Source organism: Uloborus diversus, chromosome 6 (assembly GCF_026930045.1).
Source record: "Uloborus diversus isolate 005 chromosome 6, Udiv.v.3.1, whole genome shotgun sequence".
NCBI lineage: Eukaryota > Metazoa > Arthropoda > Arachnida > Araneae > Uloboridae > Uloborus > Uloborus diversus.
This window is the reverse complement of record NC_072736.1, coordinates 114,379,148-114,400,743: the sequence shown is the minus strand read 5'-3', so window position 1 is coordinate 114,400,743 and position 21,596 is coordinate 114,379,148. Positions and strand designations below refer to the sequence as shown.

The following is a 21,596-nucleotide window of genomic DNA, read 5'->3' as shown; positions in this document are numbered from 1 at the left end:
TTATTAATCATTTTATTCATTCTTTATGATGTTTATCATACATATTTTATAAATACAGTCAATTCGCGATAACTCAAAGATCAAGGGACCAGCGAAAAACTTCGACTTATCGGAAGTTTGGCTTACTGTTAGTTTTGGTTTTAGACATTTCAATACCAAAAACGACCGAATATATTAATCAATATGTACAAAACAAAATTACAGAACTTAAAAGTTTTTAAGCAAAATATGCACAGTTCAATCAAAAATATTGAGAGAAAAAAAATCAAAAGCATGGTTTTTATTTCGATACTGCTAGAACCACTTGAATAGAGCTGATTCTACTTCAGGAAAGGTACACATCTTCATTTGTTTCAAATTAGGATTCATGGATTCTACCTCTTTAGATGTTTCTCTTTTTCTTTTAATATCATTGACAGAGTACTTGCTTAGACACATCGTTAATAGTAACAAAAACTCACTCTGTCTCTCAGGAACTTATCAGCAAATGATTGCACTAAAGAATTAAAGGGAACAAGCACATCTTAACTTAAGTCAGCCTTTGAATATAGGTACAATCAGGTGACTGAAGCAAATTCGTAGTCCAGCAACATGTCAAAGTGTAAACAGTAGAGTACAACAAAAGAAAACAAGCTAAAGCTTGACCACGAAAAGAAGGCGGATGACCTTGAAGTGAAACATTATTTGTATCATTTGTAATAGGTAGAATTTGCCAGAAAGCACTGAATAATGAGAGATATGGTCTCACTAATCCTACCTATTCCAAAATAATAACAAACAACCTATTATAAATCATACAAATGATGTTTTTGCTTCAAGGTCATCCGCCTTCTTTTCCTAGTCAAGCTATAACTCATTTCTGCATGTATAACTCCTTTATCACACATTGACTCAACAGGTGCTCTTCTTGCTTTAAATGTCTTGCTTTAGAGGTGCAGGAATTGCAATTGAAGGTGAATTAATTTTTCTCTCATAGTCGCTTGTTTCTTTCTTTTTTCGTTCCTTTGAAATAAATTTCGAGTTATCTTTGAAAAAACTTTGAGTTAAAGGTAGTTAACTTCGAGATATTGAGAATAATTAACATGGAATTAAAAACAAAAGGGTCGGGACGTGATAAAAATTTCGAGTTATAGCAATATTGGAGTTATCGGACTTCGAGTTATCGCAAATTGACTGTATTAATCTCAAAATCTTGCTAAATATTGGTTATGTAGTAAAGCATATGGGAAAGAAAGAGGGATTGTTTTTCTGAAACTTTAATTTCCTTTGTAGGAAAACACCCTGTTTCAGCGTTGATGGAACTGTGTAGCAAGAGAAAGTGGAAGCCACCTTTATACACAATAATAAAGGATTGTGGTCCTGCTCACAAGAAACAGTTCCTTTTTAAGGTCAGAAAAGTTATCATTTTTTCATTTGCAGATTTACAGATAATCCAAGGGTTGCTAACTGCTCCAGAACATGGAGCAAAACTCCAGATTCCTCACATACGAGGTTTTGTGGACTCTCAATTCACAATCCCGCTCACTAGATCAACTTCACTGCAAATTGCAAACTTCATCAAAAAAAATAATTTATGTTGCAATTTAATATAAAAGTGAATAAGAACGATTCTTTTGTTACATCTGTTACTTTTACACAACATTTTTCAACTTTAATGCCATTTATAATAAACTTACTGGATACTTTTCATAGTTTTTTAAACTAGTTGTTAACTTTTCATGTGTTTTAAGAATGCAAAAAAAAAGTTGAAGGTTTAGATTAGTTTTTTGTTGTAAAAAAATGTCTGAAATTTCGTTACGTGTGTTAACCTTTATAAAGCTTGGTATTTGAAACTTTGTATACATACGTTTTATTCTGTGAAGTATAAATGAGTAAAATCAAGATTTTTTTTTAAATAGAGAGATAATTATCAAAGGCATGTTTAGAGATTTTTTAAAATTCTTTTAAGCAGTAAATATTCTTTTGATTTGGTGAAATTGCTGCGTTACGTGTGTTAACTGAAAGTTACGTGTGTTACCTTTTGTTAATATTAAAACTGAGGAGTCACAAATACTGCACAAAAACATTTCATTATTTGAAACTTACAGAAGGAAACCAATTTATTTTAACAATTGAAGCAGATCATGGTTTGGGAAGAAAATTTTACCGGACTTTTCCACCGTGACATGTGTAACTTTCTGACGCTGTTTCTTTGCAAACAACAAAAATGTAAATGAAGTTTTTAAAATATCTTTTATTTTCTTTCAGTATGATAACGAAGAATATTTAGGATTATTTTGATGGCAATATTTTTATTGTGGATAGTTCTAAATTTTTTCATAAAATTTTAAAACATTATGTTTGATTCAGAAAATGAAAGAAATGGAATAAACTGAAGCTTAAAGAGTAAAATGAACCACATTTTTTCAACGTGTATATTAACTGTTTACATGTGTTAGTATTAACTACTGTATTTTCAGAAATAAGCGCCGCACCAGGTGTAAGCACCGCATCGTAATATATTCTCAAAGAAAAAAGTTTTTTGATGTATGCGCCGCACCCGGTGTAAGTGCCGCACCTTCCATAAGCCCGCACTCAGCATTAAACAACTTAAAAGCACAATCAGTAGTAAAGCAAGCTGGATTAAATGTAAATAAAAAATATTTTTTTATTTCTCGTTAGTATTTTTAATTAATGATAAAGAAATATTTTTGAAAATCCCCATTTTTCACTTTTTGCCTTTGGCATCCCTCGATTGGTCATCACTTTCGATGGTTAATTTATCCGATTTCCAACGGCAAACGCATCTCGTCAGTGCCAAACTCTGGCAGCAAAACGATTTCCAATTGCTTCTGCCTTTATACCCTTAAACTTAAAGGCTGCAGTATAACTTTTCAATTGCTAAGGAGCCATTTCAAAAGCAACTCTAAAAAAATTCGTAAAAAAAGGTAAGCCAAGAACGCACGAACAGCAGCAAAAGATGCAACACGACGATGTGAGTGAATAATAAAATTAGAGCTAGGAGACAAGTTTCCCATTAGGTTGCTTGACCAAGCAACCTATTTTCGTGAGAAAGGTGGTAACTTCCCTTTACACACTGGACATTCATCCCTCTCTCTTACTAGTACTTTTGCTGCCTCCTCTCCCTGACCCCTTTGTTCCGACGCGATAAGGCTTGCTTGCCCACGTGTATAAACTCTCTTCAGCGAAACACGTGCAATCGCTGACTGACCTTCCCTCCCTCTCTTTGCTTTACTTGTCGCGAAGGTCGAAGGATTTCCTGACCCCTTCGCTCTGCCGCGATAAGGCTTGCTCGCACACGTGGATCAGCATTTCTCTCCTCGGTGAAACATGCGCAATTGCTGACTCACCTTCCCTCATCCTCTTTGCTTTACTTGTCGCCCAAGGCCGAAGGATTTCCTGTCCCTTTGCTCCGACGCGATAAGGCTTGCTCGCGCACGTGGATCAGCATTTCTCTCCTCGGTGAAACATGCGCAATTGCTGACTCACCTTCCCTCATCCTCTTTGCTTTACTTGTCGCCCAAGGCCGAAGGATTTCCTGACCCCTTCGCTCTGCCGCGATAAGGCTTGCTCGCGCACGTGGATCAGCATTTCTTTCCTCAGTGAAACACGCGCAATCGCTGACTCACCTTCCCTCCCCCTCTTTGCTTTACTTGTCGCCTAAGGGCGAGGGATTTCCGCAAAATGAAAGCAAATGATGTGGTGCCATCTGTTAGCAGCATTTTCCGATTTTTTTTTTAAACTTGGGGGGAAAAAAACCACTGTATTAGCTGCACCCGTTATATGCGTCGCACCGGCAATTTTTTTACCTTTTTTCTTGTATGCGCCGCGGCGCTTACTCCCGAAAATACGGTATTTGCAAATATATTTTTCTGAAGTTCTTACGTAGCCAGTACAAGATAAATACACTCTGTAGAAATATGACTGAAGAGTGTTACGAGTGCAGCCGCATGTGAAATATGTTTCAATCAAAAGTCACTTCAGTACTAAAATATGATTTTTTTGAGTCAATTTCAAATCATATGAACTAAAAGCCCCAAATATTGTTAACTAAGTGGGGCCAGGAGGGGAGGGGTTATGGTGCAGACTGCACTATTAAATATTTTAGAGGTATTCATTTTATGGAGTTTTTTAAAGCCATTTGGGGTGCGGAGAGTTGCTCTGTCGAACTCCAGGGGAATGGGCCATCCTCTTTGGAGAGATGGTAACCTTTGTGGTAAGTTATGTGGTTTTGAATTTTTCCTATCCACATAACACCAGTCACCCACTTGTAGCTCAGTAACAGCCTTTGCTTTATTTGTTCAATCATCAAATTCATTATCAAATTTTTTGCCAATCAATGCCATGATTTTACCCTTCATGGCTAACATAACATTCATTCTTTTGATATTTAGAGTATATTTTACATTTTTGCACAGGTTATCTTCAAGACAAAATCAACTTGATTGAATAAAAATACTTTGGCTGAATGTGTAGGATCCTTGATTGTGTTAAGGAAATCAGTTGATGACTGAACTTTTATGTTTCTCAACTTACTGATACTTTTCTGCCTAAACCAAAAGGTTACCTTTTTTCCATGCTGTCACTAACCTCTTTGCCATGTATATAGATAACAAAAATTTAATTTAAATTTTTGTCCAGATATGAAAATAATTTTTGCTTTGGTTCTATTCTCTTCAAGTACAACCCTTTTTAAGCTCATATTCATACATGAAACATTATTTCATTTTTTCACTGAGGCATAGTTTTAGAGTCAGCACACAATATTTTTAGATGACTCATTTAAAGCAGCCTTACCTTAACACTCAAATGTAAAGATCCAACATTTGAAGAAAATCATACAAAAACGTTACGTGTGTTACCTGCTTTATGAAGCTTTAATAAATATTTTCTACCAAATGTAGAAAGATGAAACTTCAGGTATATGACTAACATATCAAGTTAATTTATAATATGAGATATTTTTTTTTAACCCGCTAATTTAGGATAGGCAAAAAACTTTACTACTTTACGCGTTACGTGTGTTACCGAAAAAAAATGAAGTTTTACTTTTAAGTTTTTAACTCATAGTTATAGTAGAACATTTGTTTTAATGTTATTTCATATTTTTTTCAAGAAAAAATAAGGATTAAGAAAAATATGGCTTTTAAATTTATCTTTATAACTATGCTTTTTTTTTTTTTTGCTGTCTGTGTGCTACCAAATATGGCCAAAACTTTATAGAAAAAATGTTTTTAGTAAAAAATTGATGCTGAAATTGAAAACAGTTGATATTTTTTAATCAAAAAAAAAAATTGTTTTCAATTTGTGTGAAAAAAATATTTCAGTGTGTCAGGACCACTTTTTGAGGAATCGCCCATAAGTTTCAATGCAAGCACACATTGTTTTGGTATACGGGCCACCGTGAGTTTTAAACCAGTCTTGATTAAAATTAATTTTATCAGTTTGAAAAAATAAATAAATAAAAACAAAATTCTTGAACGTTGATAAGAAAATTATTCAGTTTTATCTTAGTGACAGTAAGCTTTAAAATTTCTACTTATGTTTTGCTCCTGGAAAACCTCAGAAATTCTGCATATTTTAAGTCATTGCTTCTGAGACTACTGAAAAAAGTTAGCAACCCTGTAATATTTTAAATACATTATTGTTCATTAATTACTTTTGTTTCAGGTGGAAGTAAATGACGTAGACTATCAACCAATTACTCCGAGTTCTAACAAGAAAGATGCCAAAGCTGAAGCAGCAATAGTATGCTTGCAGTCACTAAATGTTTTCGCAAAACAATCTTAAAAGGCTTTGATGGACATAAATGTGAAAAAATTATATTCATGGTTTTTGAACACTAAAAACAAAGGTTAATCCTGCATAGATGGATTTTGATGATTACTAATAGTGGTTCTCATTGGATTTCATTTAATTATCGCCATTCATGGACTAAGAATGTTATATTTTAAATTTCCAAATCATGCCAGTAGTATCGTTGTAGCCTGGCCATGACATTGTAAACTTTGATTATTTTTTACCATTGGCATATATGTTATGAATTTTCTTTATACTGTGAACTCCCGATTATCCATGTAATAGAGAGGTGCGATAACCGTAGATAAGCGAATCCATCAATTATCCAAAAAGTAGGTAAAATGTGCTATTAATGCATGGAATAGAAAAAAGTATCATATAATTGCATACATTTAAACTACAGCTAAAGCAATAACAGTGTATTTAAAAAATGTAAGTAAAATTATGGAAAAAAAAAAGATTTATCATTATTGCGAGAGCAGATCATACACGTATAGGAGCAAATGCTGCAAACAGATATACTAAAACAGATCAAGTTAGGTTGCACTGAAATCTTGTAGGGAAGGGGAAGGGCTTTTTTTTCACAGACTGGTCTGATCACTTGGTTATGCACGTAAGTGGTGCAAACCTGAATAGAGTAGATCTAAATCAGTTAACAGTGCTAATCCATAAGTCAGGTTTTGGAAGGTTTGATTTTATTTTAAGGGAGAGGCAAGGAAGAAATTTTAATGTAAAAAATTGATTTTGCTCTTGTTAAGTTAAAATAAGTACATTGATTTACATGAAGTTAATAATCGCCATTTTTTTTTTGAAAATGTGAACAGCAGCGGATAAGCCGCCTTGGGATAATCGGGAGTTGACTGTGTATATATAAATAATGTATGTACTTGGTTAAACATCATTATAAAGTCAACTGTGGAAACTAAGCAACAGTGACTAGATAAATGGGGGGACCATATATGAGATAAAAAGGTAAACCTATCTATTTCAACTAATAAATATATGTTATTTAGGTGTACTATTTAAGCCAACTTAAAACAGTTTAACAGAAGTATTATAATTTGAAATCAATTCCTTTGTTTTAGTTAAACTTGCTGCAATAATTAGCTGCAAATATGTGAAATAAGAACTGGTATATGATAATTATAGCTATTTTTTTTATGAAGAACCGTCTTTGCCTTAGTTAACATATTATCAAGATTACTCTTTCTAACACATTTAGTTTTAAAATGCTCCTGTGATGCTACTGAGTGTGTTGAAAAAGCAAAGAGAAACTTTATATGGATGTCTCAATTGGAAAATCGATTAACTCCACTTTTAAAAAAAATCCTCATTTCTGCTTTAATAGTGCTCTGTCAATGCTTAGCATGTGAAGTTATATTAAACTTTTGGTTCAGTACATTTCTGACCATGTGATGAAAGAAAATGAAACACGAGGACCTATTTACTTCTATAAATATAAGACCATCTTCTTCATAACTCTTCTCTACTTTTTGTTTTATGTATTTAGTCGATTTGGCAAGTGAAGCATCCATATAGTACTTTGAGTAGTTGGCTAAATGTTTTCATTACCCCTCTTTTTTTAAATGTGGAAAGAGGATGGGGCCTATTTCTCACTTGAAATAAATTTAGAGAAGTAATTGCATCTTGAAAGAAAAAGATTTCATTTGCTAATTGCAGGAAATCTTACTGAAAGTGACCTTAATAGCAGGTATGGAGTTTGCGGGACAACCATAAACGTTACAAATTATACTAAGTGTCCTGGTAGTCAGCCAAGGTGTTATAAGTGACCTCATAATGATAGTCATACATTTTATGTCTGTATCACTTTCATACTGTTTTATTTTTCTTAAAACCTAGTTATTAGATGCATCAGATTTCATCTTTTATAGCCCCCCCCCTCCCACTTTGAAATAACTATTTTTGAACATGAAAGTCAATTTATGCGTTATTACATCTGCCTTATAGTTTTAAGTGTTGCCTCTGCTCAAACGTTTTTATAAATAGATAACTTTGTTCTTTCTTTATTGAAGAGGGAATTTCTGTTTTAACTACAAGAATGAACTGTAATTTTTAAGTACATTTTTAACTGTCATGTTTCGTTAGAAACAAGCTATGATGTAACAATTTTGTTAGAAGTATGTTTGTAAAATTGAATATTGTACAAAGTAAACTTATTATAATAAACAAAATATTTCACTAACTTGACTTTTTCATTGTGTGGGCAAAATTCATTGAGGCATACAATTGAAGTGATAGCTACAGAAAAATGAAAACAAAGCATAACTATCCAAATGCCATGAGAGTTTTACCACTCATCCCAAAATTCAGCATAGCATGAAATTTTCAATTATGTTTGCAATTGAAATATTTCTTTATTATTTTTTTTTATAATAGAAAAGGTTGTCAAGAGACTGGAAGAAGTTGTTGTTAAATCGAGGAGCACAGCCATTCAAAGCAGTCAAATCTGGACATGGTTTTTTAGAATTGTATTGCAACATGTTTCTATGAAGACAAGAAGCAATATTATAAAACGGAGCTTATCTTGAGTTTTACAGGGTTCGTACGGGTCATGGAAATCATGGAAAGTCATGGAAAAAAAATAAACAAATTTCAGACCTGGAAAAGTCATGGAAAATTAATACTTTCATTAAAAGTCATGGAAATTTATTTCAAGTCATGGAAAAATGTCTTGGGTAGTAAGAAAATAACAATAGCTAATGAAGCGCTAAAAATATTGAGTGATTTAGTAATATTGCATGTAAATTGAACGATCTCAAAAACAAATCCGATTTTTGGAATCCAATTTCATCTGCTTCTGTAACAGCCGCTCGCCTGTTTTCATAATGTGATTTTACTACTGAGGCATCACTAATTTTGAATTCACCATCATTTTCAGCACTTCTTATATTTTATATTTTGTAGTAGTAGATATGCACGTTCTTGATTTTGCCACGCCCCTTCAAAAAGTGCAATTAAATTGCATGCGAGTTCATTTAAACAACTTGTAAAAATTCATTAATAATTTCATCAGAGTTTATCTCAATATGTTGAAGGGTTTAGAAATTGAAGACTTTAGTCAGGCAATAGGACATGAAAATAGGGGAATTATAATATTCTAAAACAGTGATGCCCAATATACAGCTAGCAAAACTGATTATTGTGTGGCCAGCTGAAATATCTGGTTTAGAAAAATGAATTTACTGAAAAACGTGGCTTTACTTTAATGAACAAATATACAGTCAAGTTACATGGGTGAGTTGTGCACTATTAACACCAAAGGGCAATATTTTTATGAAGTGAATTTATTATTGGAAACTTAGTAATAATGACTCACTCAATTTTTCTCCCATTATTACTACTCTGCCTTGTTTATTAAATATGTTTTAGACACTTAAACTGTGTATATTACATTTCACTATATTTTTACTTTACTTGGATTTATATGCTAAATACAAACAAGAATAATTGATTAGTTTCTGCTATGTGCACTTATTTTTTTTTCATTCACAAGTAAGTGCTCCAATGAGGTAGTGGCATTCACTAAAAAGTTTTTCTAAAGCCTATTTCCGAAAATAGGCAAGTTTGACATTAAATAGTACTATTCTCTTCGTGTAATAAGGTCATGAAAATTATTTTGAAGTCATGAAAAAGTCTTGGAAAAGTCATGGAATTTTTTTATCCAAATTGAGTATGAACCCTGTTTAAGGAGTTATATTGCGACGTATTTTCGCCAAGACATGTAGTCATTTCGTCGCCAAAGTTATATATTTTTCTGAAAAATGTAGAGCAAAATCCATGAATCTGATAGAAACTGTTTTTGGCTTTAAAATATGGATGTACTGGATATCCGGTAATTGGCTGATTTTGTACCATCTGGTACCCAATCTGACCAACCCACCCCAGACAGGATATCTGACAGATTTTTGCAGAATATCTGGCCAGTTTCCCTTTATTGATGTGGGGGTTATCCGGTATGAAATAATTCTGCCAAATTAAGGTTTCAATTAAAAATTTCCTTTTTCAAACACATTTTGGATGATGTGATAACTTTTCATGTTTCATTCATTAATTTCTGCTTTTAGTATACAATAAAAGTGTAATACGTACATTGTGACAAGTAAAAATATAAGCATACAGAAAATAAATTTTTATATCAATTTATACACAAGTTCAACAACATATTTCGTCTCTCATACAACACAACATTATATAGTAAGTAAAATACGTCAAAAATTTCAACTGAAAAGTCATATCACAATTTTAAAGATAAATAATTAAAAATCTTCATGAATATTTAAGAAATGTTTTGATTTCAGATCTGAATGCAAACATAATGTTTTAGCCAGTTTTTATTTATTTATTACTTTTGTATAACAAGTAATATACTATTAAATAATAAGAAACATATTGTAAATTTTCTCTAACAAATAGCATATTGTTAAATTTTTAAAAAACTGAAAAGAAAATAAAAAGTTGTGGAAAAATCTTCAGTGGAGGCAGTGACCTGCATTGTAGGTAAGTGGTGATGATTATGAATTTCAAGAACTAAAAATATACAAACAAATTTGTTTCATTGAAATATCTAATGAATAAGCTCTTTCATTCTTTTGTGTTATATCTTGAACCTTATTTCTTTCCTTTGGAGGAAAGTAAAAACATCAAAACAAAAACTTGCAAGAAAAACAAAAAATGTCCTTCAGCATAAATTACATATATTTTAAATTTAATGGATGTATTATTGGCACAACTTATTTAAAAATATTTTAGTAACAAAGCAAAAATAAATAAATGTTCATATAAAAAATTAACAAATTTTATTAGTTACAATGGACACTCATTTTTTTCAATTTGCACTTACAAAAACCACCTTTGTCTCAAAATGTCACACTTCATCTTACTCCTCCCTTTGTTACATGTAGCACTATATTTTTCACAAACATATTGTTATCAAAATTCTTTTATGTTGCACTTGTTTACCTTTCTCCTTTTTTGTGACCCCTGCCCCACCCAGAGCCATCATTTGTGGGTGGCATAATAAGTGATAGTTTTTAGAATTGATTACTTTGACATAAAAGGAAGTAGTTGATGGGTGTATGCACTGTTAGTTATTGTTAAATAACAAATACAAAAGCTTTTAAATTTAAGTACAAAGTACTTTTTAAACTTATTTTTCTTCTTCTGCTTTGTAATACTTATTCTCTGTGTAATACAGTGGAACTACAATTATTCGGGTCAATTGGGACATTCAAATAATTAAAAATTGGGATGATTGGATCTTCTCTTTAAATGGATCTATTTTATTTAATTACTGTGTGCATGTTTAAAATGGGAGAAAAAAAAATATTTTAAAAGAAAAATAGCTTTTAATTAATTAAATGAATGGCTAGACCTTTAGGTTTTAGCATACTTAACAAGTGCTACACATTGGAAGCCAGTAATAGAACTGCCCTATGAGTCAGTGACTCATTATCCCAATACTAATGTTTTGAGCCATGCCTATGTTAGCTTCATGGAGGGAAGGACAATAGCGTGCAGAGATAGAATCATTTTTTTTGCAGATTGCAGTATGTTTCCATCTTATTTTTTCTCCATTAACTCTGAAAGCTATTCAGATAGTCACCATATTGGATTAGGGTAGTTGGAGTTTTACTATACTAGTTATGCAAGAATAGTTCTAGCAGCTGTTTTTTTTTTCTTTACTCTTCTCTTTTTTAAAGAAAAAAAAAGATTGCAGAAAAAGTTTCATTTCAAAAATACTGATACAGTTGAATCTCAATAACTCAGAGCTCATAACTCGAATATTCCACTATCTCAAAGTTTTCATCGGGTCCCAAACTCTTGAGACTGTTGAGGAAACTTCCCATAACTCAAACTACCAATAATTCGAATGTTTTAGCCAATCACTTGCGACTTCGAGTTATCGAGAGTTGACTGTATTTATTTTGAAATTTGAATACTTAAGTTTTGACTGTGTTGACATCTGCCAGCAAGTGAAGGGGAAATACTGAAAAAAATGATAGGATCCATATTTACTTTCACTATGCGTTACAGTTGAATCAAATGGAGAGTATTTTCTTGCTATCAGATATTACAAAAATGATGGATGAAAAAAATCTTTCCAAAATTGATTAGAAATAAAAAGTAGAAGATACAGTAAATCCTCATTAACCTGGACCACAATTAACTGCTCTTTGCTGTATCAGAATTTACATGCACATCCTATATAAATAAAAGGCATGCTAGAGCAATAATGTATTTTTGTAGGCTGTATTTCGTATTCTTGTTTTGTGTTTTCGTAATTTTCTCTTATGCAGTTTTATATTTCATTCTCTTGAATTCAAAACACAATTTTCAATGTATATATTAAATTGTTTATATATCTTGACTTCATTTATCGATAATTTTGTTTATTCTGTACTTTCATTAACTCAAACAACCTAGATCCCCTATCAGAGAAAATTAATGAAGTTCTACAATAATATATTTTAAAACAATTTGAAAACATATTTGGCTATGGAACTGATAATGCTAGGTTTCTACGTGGCACACGTTCTAAGTTTATAGTACATCTTTTGCTCGTAGGTAATAGACATCTTTTAGCAAAATGGTGAAGGCTCTGTCTCCCCATCTACAAGATTGCAGATCAAATCTACCACTGCGACATCGGCTCTCCTTGCAGCATCTTGCATGCCTATGACACAGGGTGTCAATAATTTAAATCAGTGGATTTTTAAAATAATATTTTCAATTTATTTCCAATGTCAACTATTAATTAACTAAATTAGTTATAAATCAGCATTCACTCTCATAAAAATACCCTAAATGTATGACAACATATTTCAAACATGTTGCAGTTTGTGAAGACAAAGTTAAAAAATGAGTGTCCCTTGTTGTCACAGATCAATTTTTCAGTTAGTATACAGACCAAAAAACTATATTTTTATCTTTAGAACCAGAAATAAAAATTGATTGATTCTTGTCATCAGATTCTACCATAGTTAAACATTGAACTGGTTGTGAATGGAACTGTAGAACCACTAATGGTTTCAGGGACTTCCAACTGAACAGTCTGATGTTACAATCCCAGCCAGCTGTAATTACAATCTTTCCATCTTTCCTAATCCGAACTGCATTTATGCCTGGATTTGTTATCTGTATTTCTTGAACTTTAACAATCTGCAGATTTTTAGTTACTTCCCAGATCTGTAGTTCTTTATCAACAGACCCACTTATGCCTCTGTGTTTGAATTTTGAGTCATAATCTAGACACATAACTGGCTCGTTATGTAATTTTAGGTTTGATTTTTCCATTGATGTTTCAAAATCCCATAAGCCAACAGAGCCATTTTCATAACCTGCCAATAAATATACTCGTTCTTCTTGTTGAAAAACTTTCAATCCCATACACATACCAGCTGATGATGGTAACTTAAAGGTATAGTCAATATTCTCAGTCACAAAACTTTGGATATTTATTTTGTTTTGGTTGAAATGGGATATATAAGCTTCATTGTTTAACGGAAAGAGCAGGGAAGCACAAAATCCTGTATTTGGGCTTGTAATTTGACCTATGAAAGGAATGAAAAATAATATGTCAAAATACTCAGACTGCATTATTTTTCTTTGCTTCAGAGTTATGACAAAAAATCTATAGACTGTTTAACTATTAACTCTCAAGCAAAAATTAAACATATTTTTGTTATTCAAAATAGGAATTTACTTTCAGAAATTTCAATTGAATGTTAGTAGTTAGACTTTATCCTAGGTTTGAAAAATTGAAATTGAATACATGTAATTATTCAAGTAGAATATTTTTAGGTATTTTAATAAATAAATTAGATATTTTAAAAACAAAATGCCCTTCTCCACTAATAATGAGATTTTATTCATTTTTATATTTTTAAGTTTTCCTTATGTATGTGCTATTTCTTTTTCTTTTTTTTTTTAAACACCCATGGGAAAACAAAATGCTATTTTTTTCCTGAAAGAGGAGAGGGAATTAGAAACTGATTGAATTCAGCATAATAGCAATAATTAAACAAAAATTGTATTCATGAAAATGAACCTTTTCAAAAATTGCTATCGTAAAAACAAAACCCTTAACACACAGGATAAAACAAATGTTCATTTCAGGTTGTTTTTGAAGCATGCACATTACATTTCTTTTTTCTTTTCTTTTTCATTTCCACCAAACGTGTGCTAAAACTTTTCCCATACTTTTATTTTTGATATTTTTCCTTTTTATAAATAATTTAAACTTGATATTTTCAAGTTACTTAAATGATAAAAAAAGTTCTATATAATAGGGTATAATTTATTGTTTTCTCTGCTAAATATCAACAATGCTCTACAAAAAATTTTAGTCTTGCATTTTTAGCGTACGTGTGTTTCTCCCATACTTTTTTTAGACAGACGCTGTATCCTACCCTTTCAGGGAACATTTGATGTACAATACCCTCTCTTTTGTCTTCCTTGCCCATTAAAATGTATCAACACTTGATTACAAAAGCAGATTTTCTTCCTTAAAAGGTAAATTTTCTCTGCAACATGACTTTGAAATGTCTATCATTCCCCTTGTTCACTAGAATCGGTGCGGGAAGTTTATACAAGAAAACTTGGCACTTTTATCAGGAAGTGTCCAGCCCCATATTCAGGGCCGATCCTAGTAGGTGTGCAGAGTGTGCACCGCACAAGGGCGGCCAAAGCAAAGGGCGGCCGCAGGCCGCATCATATAGTTCTTTTAATCAAGCAAAATTCCTCAAGAAATACTCAAAAGATAACTTATAATAAGTCAAATAAATGCTAAATTTTAAATGTTCAATTATCAAAGTAAGTGCCGATTTCCCGACAGCATAGCATAGTTCAAGAAAAATAGATTGTTAGGGAACATTGCAGGCTCGTGTCAGATTTTCATAAAGGGAGGGGTTTTAAACTTTGGGGGGGGGGAGAATTCAACCCCCTTACAGCTTTTAGTTTTACGACAAATTGCCGATCCCAGTATGGCGTTTATTCACCTGTAAGGACTGCTGTATTCTTGAAAGATACCTCTAGCTGTACAAGTTACCTAAGTATTCCTTCGTTTCACAGGTTCGCTTTAATCAAACTTTGCTTGCTTCTTTTTAATTAAATCTGTTTACTATGTGGTATATTGCAATGAGTATTAAAAACTCTTCACAAATTCTTTTATTATGTAGAATGTATATCAGGTTGTTATGTTCTGAAATAATGCTTAATAAACTAAACAAGAAAGAGCTCTTTGCAGATGCAAATTACATAGCCAAGCACAATCACTAATGCATCTTCATAGATGTAACATATGCCAAATTCACCATAAGCTCCTTACAATAAGCAATATTCTTTCTTTGCATTTGCATTGGTAGATCATTCAGCGGTTCGTTCACCATACTTTTTTCGAAATATTATATCAGTTTGTAAGGCTTTAGCAGTTGTAAATCGCAAAAAAACTTCAGAGAGAAAATTAAAATAGAATAAAAACGCTGAACGCAAACTTTCTCCTTAAAGTAAATTTAAGTCAAATATATATTTTATTCATTTTGCTTATTTTTTCCCCAAGGGAGGGGTTTAACCCCTAAAACCCTCCTCTTGGACACGGCGCTGGAACATTGTGTTGGTTCGTTGTTCATTAATATCTACTCTTTACACACATGCTTCATTTGGTTGCAAAATTTATGACAGAACCGGTAATCAGGCATGGATACAGGGGAGGGCAGATGAGGGAAATGGCCCCCTCCTGAAGCAAGAAAGGGTGCCTTCTAAAAGCACTCAGGGCTCAGGGCGGCCACTAATACCCCCAAGCTTTTATAGACCTAAAAAATGAAGACGTATTTTATATACAGTCAAACCTCGTTATCGCGACACCCGGATTTCACGACACTCCGGATGTCACGTCACTTTTTCAAAGTCCCGAACCTATGCCACATAATTTTAACGTTAAGTAGCTCCGGATTTTACGACAGTCTTTTTGGTGCACCTCCGGTTACGACGACACTTAGAACAGCGCCGACTGGATCAAATATTTCTTTGTAATTGTTAAATTTTCTGTAAAATAATGAAAACATCAGGAAATGTTTGTTGTAGGAACTTCGGACTCTGCAAGAGGTTTGACCAGGCATGACACCTCAAGAATGGTGGGGTGCGAGTAGATAAGTTCTGAAAGGTACAGGTTTCATACTTTGACAAGAGGGACAATAGAAAGGAATTCAAAGCAGGTGGAGAGTCTTGAATTAGTTTCTTTCTTGCTGATACTTTCGTGGGAAAGAGGAGTGTTAAAAATGCTATTGAAAAGTTATTTAGTTAGAAAAGTTTTTAGTTACACAAATAATAATAATAATAAGTGAAGATTTTTTTAAGAAAAAAATATTTTTGTTATATCTACCATTAATTCAAATTTACATAAGTTAAATCTAATTTAAAATGTATATATAGATACTACTATTTTTTTTCATTAAATCTAATTTTAATGTTAACTAATGTTTAATTATGAATTTTTAAATATTCCGGTTATGACGTCGCTCCGGCTATGACGACACTTTGTTGACAGTCCCAAAGGTGTCGTGATAACGAGGTTCGACTGTATTATATTTCAAAAAAGCTATACTGATTAGATACTCTCGCAAGCATTTCAAACAACAAATTCTGTTTTCAACAATCGCGGCTGCTTGGAGAGACAGTGGAAAATTGCGACTCCCCTGAGTCAAACCTATATGAATGAACTAAAATTTTGTAATTTTCCCCCTTTATAGCATTTTTTTCGAATTAAAATCACGGATGAACTGCCCGGTTTCAGATCAGGGCTCTTGCCTAGGGTAGCAACTTTAAATATAGCTCCAAAACGCAGATCCAAAAGGATGCCATGACCTCCTTGACGAAACTAAAGAAGGCTTAAAATGACATTTTTAGGACTTTAATTTCGGAAAATTTTGCTGTTTGAACCACCGATCTTAAGGACACAATTAAATCTCTGATTCCCCCCTTTCAACTTAACTTAATCAAACATAGCCTGAATAAGTTGGCTTTAAAATCCAAAATGTGTTTTCAAAGGACAGCCCTTCTTAATGTCATCCAAAATTGCTTAATGACATTTATCGTATTTCTTTTTCGAAATTTTTGCGATGGAGGGACCCAAAACCCATTCCCAAACGTTACTACCAAAGATAGTCTCAATTAGCGTCTTTAGAGAGGCCCCTAATCCCATCCCCTCAGTTTGAAATTGACTTCAATTTCAAAAAACTTCGTGAGGGCACACTGAACCCCCGCCCGCTCTTTGCCCCATAGTTATTAAACAATGCTTAAAATATGATTTTGGGACTTCAATTTCTAAAAAACTCTAGAGGAACCTGGCTTATGTAACTTTTCACGGCGCTAGGGCATATACCCATCAATCGTCGAAGTGAGGTGGACAAAAGTTTATAGTTGTGTTTTTCAGATATTAATATCGAAAAATATCCGAAAGATCCGCCGAAGCTTCCCAGTTTTGTTAACATCACCAAAGATAGCATAAAATTGCGTTTTTAGAAATATCCGCTTGGGAGCTCCAAAACCGTTCCTTCTCAAAAATAGCCTAAATGGATTTTAGCTCCGAAAAATATTTCGGTTCGGAATTTTTTCACGTTTCCCCTATCGTTTTTAAATATAGCCAAAAGTGGGTTTTTGAAACAATAGTGCCGAGAAATTACCGGAGGAAAGCCGCCAGATCCCCCACCATCACCAAAGACAGCCTAAATTCGCGTTTTAAATTTCAATTTCGAAAACTTTCAATTGGAGATGATTCAATCCCCCTCCCTCTAGCAACGATAACAAAGATAACCCAAAACTGTTTGTTTAAAACTTCAGTTTCGGAAAATTTTCGGGAAGAGCGCCAATCTTTCCTAAGCTACGGTCACAAAAAATAGCTTCGAATTGATTTCAATTTTGAAAGAATTTTAGGAGAGAACTCCAACATTACTTTTCCCCTGAAGTCTCGAAAAAGTTCCAAAAATAGCAATATTTGACGTCAATTTCGAAAATTTCTCCATGCGCCTTGAATATACCGACTCTTTTCTCCTTGCAACCAAAGATTACTAAAACTATTTTTCGTACGCCAATTTCGATAATTTTCTGGGAGCAATCCCCTCTCCCCTGATTCCCCCTCCTCCGTTCTTTCTCTGTCACGAAAGACAGACTATGAAATGCGTTTTTACGACTAGTAAATTTTGGTATCTATTACTTTCTTTTAAGATATAAATTGTACCTAAGAATTTTCTTACTATGAAACTTTTCTTCCTTTTTATAAGTTCATAATTCTTGTTTTTTTTTTTTTTTTTTCTTTTCTTTTTTAAATTAGAACTTGATATAGAAATTTAAAGAAATATTTATATGGACGTCAAAGATTAGTCAAAATATGCAAATTAATTTGAGGGGCGGCACATTAGGTCTTTGCACACGGGCGGCCGACATCCTAGGATCGGCCCTGCCCATATTAGATCTGCGGTAAACACTATTTTTTTTAAGAATGGCATCAACAGAAAGGTTAGGTTCATACTTTTGAAAAATCATATTTTTTCATTTACAACATAAAAATATTTTTTTGAAATACAGTGAAGCATCGTTTATACATTTGAAGGGGCTGTATGAAAAAAGCGTATAAATGAAAAAACGTATATAATAGATACACGTTAATTGTGAATGAGCAGGCTCTCTGCAGAGAACCAATTTAAAAAATGTATAATTGAAGAAACACATAGAAGAGAAATGTATAAATGGTGCTTCACTGTATTAGTTTTGTGACTAATGTTCAATAAGTGGAAGTCACATTTATGGGGCAAAAAAACTTGCTTAATTCTTACGTTTTACCATCCATTGATTGCTATCATAATTCCATTCATTTATCATTTCATCCCTTCCTTGACTTAAGATTGAAGAGTTGAAATAGCTTAAGCTTACGATCATCTTGTCACAGTGACTCTTTAATCTGTGGTAAGTCCGTTTAGTCTGCAAAGGAATTACAAGCAAAGGCATTAGGTTTTAAAAGTCAAAAATTCAGAAAAAAATTATAACTTCAACAACATACATCATTGTATGAACAATATAGTTGCCATCTATTAACTGAATTTCGATTGGATACACACATAAAAAAATTGGGGCCACATTAAAAAATCAATCTAATTGAGAATAATGCTACTCTTAAGTATGAAAAATTATCCAAGACAGCCCGCAAATGGAAGATGTTGGAAAATAAAATTAATTTTTAAGATATCCAAGCACAAAAAATACATTGTCACGAAAATAAAAAGTGAAACATTGCTAAAGATGTTAAACCCTCCTTCCCTGTAATGTTAAACTATGTCCCACCTTTCTCATTAAGTGTTATCTATATTGTGCAAATAACCTAATCATGCTTTAGATCTGACCTATTATTTTTCCGGCTGCAGAGATCATGCTAAATCAAACAATTAGCATGACAACAACATAAACCATTAAATATTTTTTAAAAATGGGATTTAATGCTAAACTTTGCCCATGCAGTAATTTCAACCATCATACCCTATCTTTAAAAGAACGCCATGTTCATATTATATTGAAATGGTAAAAGACATTACGAATGAAATTAAAAATTTTAACACGCACATGTATTTTTTTACGATTTGCAGAACATACTCCAACTGTTTGTTGAAATTTTTTTTAAAGTCGTGTCCACTTGCAATACTTTTTTTTAATTATATGCTTCTAAATAAAATATTTAAGCATTTGTATTAAGACATAAAAATTCTTTGAACCTCTCTCTCTCCCCCCCCCCCCCCCTCCCCTCTTTTTTCAATATCAATGCTTATAAAGCTAAAATAGGTTCATTCATTTAATGTTTTTCCATTTTACACATTTTGGCTTTGGGAACGCAGCTCCTACTGTTTTCCCCATAAATCTGCACTTGATTTACAAATATTCCAACTGATAGAGTAAAAAAACATTTTGAAAAAACACGTTTTAAATGAAAATAAAACATTTTGTATTAATTGTGTAATTATAGAAGTTGAAGCAAAGGGGTTGTAAATGCCAAAATTAAAACTTCACAGATAATGGGTACAAATGGTAAAAGAAACTTTAATATGCTTTGGGGCAAGAGATGATACTATTAGCCTTACTAGGTGTTGCTTAACAGCATGACTTAAAAAAAACCTTTCAATGACACTCTATCTAGGGTTCAAAGTTACATGCATGTTACTCAAAACTTAAAAAGTTCGCTTCCATCCCCTCGCAACTCACTGGCTACGACCTGCAGGCCAGAGTGGCCCATGAAGCTGATCCTTATGGCCCGTTGTTTTGTTCAACATAAAAAATACAAAAGCACAATACGTGAAAGTGTCACATATTTGAAGTCAAACGTTCCGAATTTGGTTTCTGAAAAATGGATGCATTTAATACGGGGGTCTCCAGACTATGGCCCTTGAGCCTATAAATTATGGCTCACGGCATCAGGACAGCTTAATGCTCAATGAAACTACAAAGTTATAATTACAAAATTATGTTTAATTACACTGTGAAATTTTTTTTGCATTTACATTTTGTGACTTTCTAATTTTCACTTATATTAAAGAAAAATGCAATATCAATCCTTTAAATGTTTAGTACCATCATGTAATTCATTTCCTGTATTCCATCTAAGGGACATATTCTACTTGATTGTGTTCGATTTGATCGAATTTGGTTAACCAGCAGCATAGCAAGAAATTTACTTTTAGGTGGGTAAAGGAAATTTCAGGCTGTGCTATTGGTGGTTTCAATTGATTTTATTTGATTCTATCAAATTCTGTCACCGTTGAATATGCCCCTTAATTAAAAAAATCATTAAAAAAAAATTAAGATTTGTTTCATTAGAAATTAAGGATAAGACCCCCAATACAAAAAATTCGATCGGGGATAAGAAAGAAAGGGAGTCTTTTTCACATTTTATTTTGTCATGAATGCAGCATTGCAAAAAAAAAAAAAAAAACTCGCCAACCATGGTAATTATCCTAAGAAAGTCGGAACTTCTGATGCATTTCGAAAAACCCCAAGTTACACATTTTGTAGCTTTATTCAATCAAAAACGTTCTTTAATAAATGTTATTTTTAAACTCAGATAATGATCAAATAAAACGAAATCAAATTTGAAGGAAAAAATTGATTTTATTTTACTTGACCATTTTTCAGAAAAAAAAAAAAAAAAATTCTTGAAAGCGAAATCAGAAATTAACTCAAACTGTCCCAACCCCTTCCTAACATAATGCCGAGAGCGAAAATTTCATCACTTTTACTATGATTAAAAAATTATATTCATATTTGGTGATAAATTGATCATATTTCCACCTTGAAATCCCAAATAAAGATCTCTCCTTTATCGCTGCCAGATATAAGGGATGGTTCCTCCGAAATAGATCCCGCTATATTTTTCACAATAAGTAGAGCTGTAATGGATCCTTCATGACCTCTGAAAACATATATTGGGCAAGGAGGTTGTCTATTCATGATAGATCACAAAATTTTCGAATTCAAGTCCATAAATATTCAAAAGAAAATTCCTTGAAATTCAGTCGATCACCAGTTGGAAAAAAGTTAATGTAAACAATAACAAACAAAGTGCTGCCATATTGCTTTTCCTTATTATTTCTGGTCGTTTTTTGAAAGTAGAAGTGTTTAATGGTAAAAGATAAAAATAATCATTACGTTTCGAATAGTAAAAATCATTTTAATGTTTTTCCACACAAAAACTTTCGTTTTTTCATCACCAAAATTATATTAAAGTAACAGAGGAGGAAAAA

At 32.5% G+C, this 21,596-nt stretch overlaps 2 protein-coding genes across 3 annotated transcripts in view; one reads left to right on the top strand and one right to left on the bottom strand.

Annotated features, from left to right (window-relative positions):
- LOC129223745 (uncharacterized protein DDB_G0287625-like) overlaps positions 1-7,991 on the top strand; it is a 56,921-nt gene extending 48,930 nt beyond the window's left edge. For both annotated transcript variants that reach the window (XM_054858103.1, XM_054858104.1), the window contains exons 12-13: positions 1,273-1,388; positions 5,671-7,991. In XM_054858103.1, the coding sequence (XP_054714078.1) occupies positions 1,273-1,388; positions 5,671-5,790 (236 nt within the window). In that variant the 3' untranslated portion in view covers positions 5,791-7,991. The remainder of the gene's footprint in view (positions 1-1,272; positions 1,389-5,670) is intronic.
- Positions 7,992-9,970: 1,979 nt separating this feature from the next.
- Positions 9,971-21,361, bottom strand: LOC129224266 (guanine nucleotide-binding protein subunit beta-like protein 1). The gene is made up of 3 exons (XM_054858694.1): positions 21,145-21,361; positions 18,648-18,792; positions 9,971-13,370 (listed from the first exon to the last, which is right to left on the bottom strand). Exons 1-3 carry the CDS (start codon positions 21,301-21,303, stop codon positions 12,715-12,717), a joined length of 960 nt encoding a protein of 319 aa, XP_054714669.1. The 5' UTR covers positions 21,304-21,361; the 3' UTR covers positions 9,971-12,714.
- Between the last annotated feature and the right edge of the window lie 235 nt (positions 21,362-21,596).